At 60.4% G+C, this 6,934-nt stretch overlaps 1 protein-coding gene across 1 annotated transcript; it reads left to right on the top strand.

The window, feature by feature from the left end:
• The first annotated feature begins 4,059 nt into the window (after positions 1 to 4,059).
• Positions 4,060 to 6,257, top strand: LOC139047913 (DNA translocase FtsK 1-like). The gene has a single exon (XM_070522087.1). It carries the CDS (start codon positions 4,060 to 4,062, stop codon positions 5,863 to 5,865), a length of 1,806 nt encoding a protein of 601 aa, XP_070378188.1. The 3' UTR covers positions 5,866 to 6,257.
• The last annotated feature ends 677 nt before the right edge of the window (positions 6,258 to 6,934 follow it).

Below are 6,934 nucleotides of genomic sequence, written 5' to 3'. Positions count from 1 at the left end.
GAGCACGTAGAGGGCAGGTGAGAGGGGGTCCCCCTGCCGTACACCACGCCCCACAATGAACGCCTCCGAGACGCGGTCCCGTATGACAACGGCAGAAGTCGGTCGAGAATACAAAGCTTGGACCATCTGCCGAAAACCCACACTAAAACCAGCCTCTTCCAAAACACGGAAAAGGTACCTATGGCTAATAATGTCGAAAGCCTTCTCCTGATCAAAGGAGCAAAGAATACCTGGAAGTTTCCTGGTGTTTGCCCACAGGAGAAGGTCCCTCAAAGCTATACCGTGAAGCTGAGTAGAGCGCCCCTGGACACTGCATGCCTGGTACGGACCCAAAACAGTGCTGAGCGCTGGTGTGAGTCGCGTACACAGACACTTTGCTATGAGCTTATAATCGCAGTTCAGAAGCGTGATTGGACGCCATGCTCGCAGATCAGTGCTCCTCGACTCGTCCTTGCAAAGGAGAGTGATTAGCCCTTCTCGTTGAGACGCTGACAAAGTCCCTTCACTGAGTAGCCGGTTCACCAGTGATGTGAACGGCTTCCCTAACATTGTCCAAAATTTAACATAAAACTCGACTGTAAGACCATCGGAACCTGGACTGCGATTGCGCTTCATAGACTTCAAGGCAGAAAATAGCTCGTCCTCATCTATGGCTGAGTCGCACACTTGCGGCGGCTCAGCTGGTAAAACAAACGGAAAAACAGCTGGAGAGGCAACTGGTTCGGCATACAAAGACATGTAAAACTGCCTCGCCAGTGCAAGCACTCCGTCTGGTGAGTCGACTATGCTATTATCGCGTGGATCTACTAGGGAAGAGAGAGTTGTGCTCTTCCTTGAAAGATGTTTACGTAGGACATTTCTGCTGCACCACGCTTCCATTTCCCACAGCTCTGCCCGGGTTGTGGCCCTCAAGCCATCCCAGCGTCGCTGCAGGAGAATGCGAAGTTCCTTTCGGAGTGAGGCCAGCGCCGGAGCGACTCCAGGCCCGCCGGACAGTGGCCTCGAGAGCAGGAGGATCGCGTCGGAGACGATTTTTATCTCCTCACGCTCCTCGCGCGCCCGACGCTTGCCCCAAGACCTGAAGCACTCACGCACCCTGACTTTCACGTCATCCCATTCCGTACCACTTAGATTCGCTGTGTTATGAAGCGATCGAAATAGTATGGATGATACCTCTGCGGTTGCCTGCCTATCTTTTAGGAGACGTGGATTTAAGCGCCATGGTCTCTTTGCTCTTGGTACTAAACTAGAATCGGCAAACCGCAGAAATAGGAAGCTGTGGTCGCTAAGAGCAGAAGGAATTAACCACGAAGAATGCATACTGGGAGCCAGTGACGACGAGATGTAAAAACGGTCGATGCGGCTCTGCCCACCCCTCCCTGTCCATGTCATTCCTGACTGTCCAGGGCGAAGCACGCGCCAAGCATCGACCAGTCCCAGCCCATCGACGAGGTCTCGCAGTACACCATTACCACGCTTATCTTTCGTTATTGAAGTCCCTCTACGCGAGAGGCGGTCAACCAGTTCTAACACACAGTTGAAGTCGCCTACTAGAACTAGTCGAGAGGGACCGACCAAATAGGGTTCTAATGTACGGAAAAACTCTTTTTGTTCTCTAGCCTGGTTTGGAGCATACACGTTAACAATTCGAATGCCACAATCGAGATCCACCGACAAGACGCGGCCCTCGGAATCCCTGGCATGGCGAATAACAAGGCCGTCGAAATGCGGCATCAGAACGATGGCCGTACCCCGGCTGCCCGTCGCGCCATAACTCCAGTAAGACCGAGTGCGAAAAATCCGGTCGAAGTGGCTGATCTGGCCTAGCCTATGAATGTAAGTTTCCTGCAATACGAGAATATCTACCCTTCTGGATTTAGCCAAATTTACAACCTCTAACTGTTTAGAAGCGCGCGACAAACCCCGACAGTTAAATGTAGCTATAGTGAGAGAAGAAGCCATTTTAAAGGAGAAAGAGATTAGCTAGAAGCTAGTAGAAACAAAGGAAGACGAAAAGAGCTAGGAAAATAAATAGAGAGCAGGCTAGTATTAGGTAATACTAGCCGCTAACGACAAATAAGCAAAGACTACTTATGAGAGGGTCTCCGAACTTGGAGACCCCTCATCAGTAGACTCATAGGTTCTGTCCGAGAGTAACGAGCAATCGCACCGTCCCCATCCGCAATTGGGACAAGGAGGAGAACCCTCCGTGTCCGATGGGACCTCGGTATCAGAATCGGAAGTATCAACGGCACTGCGCTTCAGTTCAGGAGCGCCAGTCTCCGAGCCTTGGGAGCCACCTTCGTCCGAGCTCGACTCACGCTCCCCGGCCGCCGCCCTGGCAGCGGAACCAGCGCGGTGTGCGCGCCGGCTCTTACGCTTCTGGTTCGACCGACGAGCAGTGTCAGTCGCGCCAGTCAGCGGTTGGGACGCGCCCGGGATAGCGGCCGGCGTAGCGAGAGGCACACCAGCCACGGAGGCGACAGCGACCGCCGTTTCAGCCTCCTCGCCCGCCGCCCCCTCGCACGTTGCCGTGACGGAAGGGGGAGCGACCTCGGTGGCGTCCACGGAATCGCCGCCGCTCCCGGCGGCATCGACCACGCTCAAGGAGCCCTGGCTCTCTCCTTCCTCCAAGGCAGCAACCGTAGCAGCTACCGGCGAAGTAACCGCTTCCGCGACGGCAGGTTTCTGCTGTTCTGGCCTCGCGGTTACTGACGAGTAGGTGCGGACACTACACGCCGAAACCGCATGGTCGCCGCCGCAACGTACGCACGCCGCGTCGCAGGACGCGTGGCCAAACTGCTGGCAGCGCGCGCACTGAGGCGTGTCGCACGCGGCGGCGTGGTGTCCTGCCAAGTTACACCTACGGCACAACCTAACTACACCCTCGTACTCACACTGAACGACACGCTCACCTACACGAAGAAGGTTAGGAACGGGCCGCGCCATCTCTATCCGAATGCGCCGGTTACCGGTGCCAACGGCAGGGAAACCGGGCACGCATTCTTCGGAGATCCCGTGAACCTTTCCGAAGACCTCTAGCTCGGAGACGAGAGCCTGGTCCGGAAGATCCGCGGGGTAGCCAAACACCCTAACCAACTTCACACGCACACCTCTATACTCAAACCGAACTTCTACATCACGAACCTGCAGTGCGGGATCAGCTGAGAAGCGATCAACCGCGGCCTTACTCTTAAACGTTATCTCGAACCTTCCTGCGCCAAAGTCCTGTACTGACTTAAGGTCGTTCAACGAAAAGCGCTTTACGAGCGCCTTGCAAACATCTACGTTGGAAGCGCCTTTCGGAACTCGCCCGAAAAACGTAAGCGGCCGAAGCCGCGAAGGGGCCACCATCGCGGTAAAAACCACGTGGCGCCCGTGCCTAGCCGAAGTTTAAGCTAACACTACACAAGGTAGGAAGCTAGGAACCCTCAGCTAAACACTGGAAAAAACCAAGGACAAAAAAACAGTCACCGGAACACCTCACCGAATCGGAGACAGCGGGTTGGAGTCTAGAAGAATCCGCACCGTACACCTATCCAACCATTCCGAGAGGGGCCCACGTGGAGGGGATCCGCAGCACCGAAGCTCGAGCGCACAAGTCACGCCACCCCCGAGCCGATCACGCCACCACCGTCACGGGTGCTGTTGCTGAGACTGAGGACGAAACAACGACTTGCACAGTCGCGATCGGTGAGCGATTTGAGCCGTGCTCGTAGCGCCTTCGCCGCTCTCGCCGCCGCCGGTCCCAAAGGAAAGCGCGAGCGAGCACGAGGGAGAGGGAGAGAAGCCGCGCGGACCAATGGCGAGCGCGGCAATGCGAGGTCCCGTCAACACCACCCTCCCGCCATAAAAGCGCGGCGCACGCGACCGGTCGCAGTTCCTTCTGCGCCTCGGACCTGTTCGAACGTCTCCGATCGAACTCACCAACCAACCTCCATGCCGCCCGTGTGCTGCACCTACGACCGCGCTTTCGAGCGTAGCCCTTTTTAGGGCTCCCAAGGGTGCACACGCAGTCGGAGGTACCTTCGTCCAGGGCTTCTTTCCACTGCACTGAGGATGTCCGTCTCCGACAACCCAGTGCAGGGGCCACGCGGCCCCACCTCAGCGCACTCGCCGGCGCTCAAACTGCTTCTTGCGGAAGCGAGACGGCAGTTTTGCGCCACCGCCGAGAACGAGGAGCAGCCTGTCGAGGCTGCAGCCCCATCCCCGAGGTTCCTACGCTCGGGAACCTGCAGGGACACTGCCCCAGTCGCAACACAGCGTCGTCGACGCGGCCGTGCTGCCCCGCACAACGACGACGACGGCGGAGACAACACCGGCAGCGAGAGCGACGACGACACCGCCAGCTCGCGCCGCTCTAGCAGCTGCCCGCCTTCCTGCTCCTACTCGTCAACCAGCGAGAGCAGCAGCGAGGACAGCCAGCTGACACTGGCCACGGACTCGGCGAGCAGCCGTTCCCCGTCACCCAGCGCCCAAGAAGAAAGGGTCGGCGCCCCCGCTACTGCTGAACCAACTGAGGAAGCCGTGCCTAATCGTACGCCGCACGAGCCCCCGGAACCGGAAGGCGCCCACGCCGAGACCGAGGCGAGCGCGCGCGCGGCGGAGAGCGATGCTCCCGAGAGCGTCTCCACGGCGCATGCGCCACCCTGCGACGTCACGGCGCACACGCAAGGCGATGCCCCGCCTCCACCCGCGGACCCTCTCCTCCCCGGCGCGAAGCAGCCGGGTAGGAAAAAAAACAGCCGGCGTAAGCGCCGGAACGTGCGGCCGGTGACCATCACCACCGTCGCTAAAACCGGCGTACGTTCAAGCGCCCCTCCTGCGGCACAAGACACCGCATCGACCAGTGAAGGACGACAAACCGTCCTTTACAGACCGCTCGGGAGGAAGGCCCATTTCCTTGCGGCATCACGCGATGCAATTGCCGCATTCCTGGCCGGTGTTTCGGGGACACATCGAGTCCGGCCGAACTTGCGACGGAACGTCGTGGCCGTCGACGCGCTGCCAGGCACGGACCTGTCTGCGCTGCTCGCCGTTCGGGTGATTTGCGACGTGCCCGTCAAGGCGAAGGCACTTATCGCCGACTCTTGCACGGGCACGCTCTTCAACGTGGACCCGGCGATCGATGGGCCTTCCATCCTTGAGGGTATCGAGAGCCGGGTGCCCGTACTCGCCGTCACCCGAAGCGGCGATGTCGCAACACTGCGATTCACAGGCAGAGACGTGCCGGAGGAGGTGCACCTGTTCAGGCAGCGCCGCATCGTGCGCCCGCAGCTACCGCGGCCGTTGCAGTGCGGTCGATGCGGCCTCTTCGGGCACGCCACAGCGACTTGCTCTCGCGACCCGCGCTGTCTCCAGTGCGCGGGGTCGCACGCGACGACCGCCTGTACCTCAAAGCGGACCCGATGCATCAACTGCCGAGGCCCGCACGAGTCGACAGAGCCACGCTGCCCCAACTGGCAGCTCGAGCGGCGGGTGGCGAGCATACTCGCGAGAACCGTTCCGCGCATCACGCGCAAACAAGCCCTGGTTCTCGCGAGGAGCAATGCCCCTGCCGCGCGGAATCAGCAGCCGGCCACCACCACAGCACAGCGCGCGCCCGAGCCACGATCATCGCCGTTGGTTCAGCCGGGCCGATCATTCCGTGACGTGCTGGCCGGCAACACAGCGCCGCAGCCAGCCGCCGAGAGCAGCTCTGCCCAGCCCCGCAGCACGACAACACCCGATGCACGTGACCTCGTCATAACGACGCTCGCGTCGGCATTGCGTGCACTTTTGGAATCGGTACCTGCCGACTCCCCAGCGCGCCACATGTGTGTGGCAGCACTGGAAATGCATGACGCCCTGATCCAGCATGGCTAGCACACCAGTGGGGCAACGGCCGCGCATTGTTCAATGGAATGTTCGTTCAATGCGCCGCCGACATCCAGAGCTGGCGGATGGGGCTCTTTCGGACGGATGCGACGTGCTTGCTTTGCAAGAAACCCACGTCCGCCCGGGAGAGCTCAATCTGCCGGGCTTCGTCAGCTACCACAGTGCTGCTGGCTGCGAACAGGCGTCATGCACGGCCATTCCGTGTACCGATTCCACTCATCCGGCTGGGCGATCTCGCGCGTCACTTTACGTACGCGCTGGGCTCCCTCAAGCCGTGGTGAGTGTGGACGATTTGCCGTGCACGGGCGTCGAGTGCGTGGCGGTGACCGTGCGAATCGGAACAACCGACACGTGCGTCGCGAGTGTTTACGCGTGCTGCGGCGGCCGCTGGGACAAGGAGGTGGTCGTCCGGCTGTCACAGCGTGTGCGCGGAGACCTTGTGATGTGCGGTGACTTCAACTCGCACAACACTGCGTGGGGTTCGCGCCACACCGACAGCAGTGGCCGGGACCTACTTGACGCCATCCAGCAGGCGGGTCTGCTGATAGCCAACACAGGCGTTATCACCTTCGCCCGTCGTGGCTGCGAGGGAAGTGTGTTGGATCTCTCGCTAGTGTCGGAACGCTGCCATTACATCTGGCGCCGCAGCCCCGACATGCGAGGGTCCGACCACTACCCCATCCACCTCGAGCCCCGCCGTGCCGCCCACCTGCCGACGCGTGCGTACAGTGTTGTGAATTGGCCGCGATTCCGGGAACTGTGTGCTACTGTGCCAGTCTCGGAGGGCGGCATGTTTTTTCAACACATCGCGCAGTGCGCGCGTGCCGCGTCGACTCGCTGTGTCGTGCCGGCCGGGACGCCCGTTCCTGACATCAAACAGCTGAACCTCCGCGCTGCGCGTCGCAGAGCCGAGAGGCTAGCGCTGCGCTCGGGCCAGCGCGAGCATTGGACTGTGTACAACCGGCTGGATGCGGTATGCCGTCGCCACGCGAAGCAGCGCCGCAACGCCAGCTGGTCCAGCCTCTGCTCGTCGCTGGAACGGGCGAGCGTGCGATCG

Source organism: Dermacentor albipictus, chromosome 7 (genome assembly GCF_038994185.2).
Source record: "Dermacentor albipictus isolate Rhodes 1998 colony chromosome 7, USDA_Dalb.pri_finalv2, whole genome shotgun sequence".
NCBI lineage: Eukaryota > Metazoa > Arthropoda > Arachnida > Ixodida > Ixodidae > Dermacentor > Dermacentor albipictus.
Note: the sequence above shows the minus strand (reverse complement) of the source record. Positions and strands in the feature narration are given on the sequence as shown.

Bases quoted from the DNA above. Each gene is read 5' to 3' on its own strand.
- LOC139047913 (XM_070522087.1), top strand. From the start codon at position 4,060: ATGTCCGTCTCCGACAACCCAGTGCAGGGGCCACGCGGCCCCACCTCA.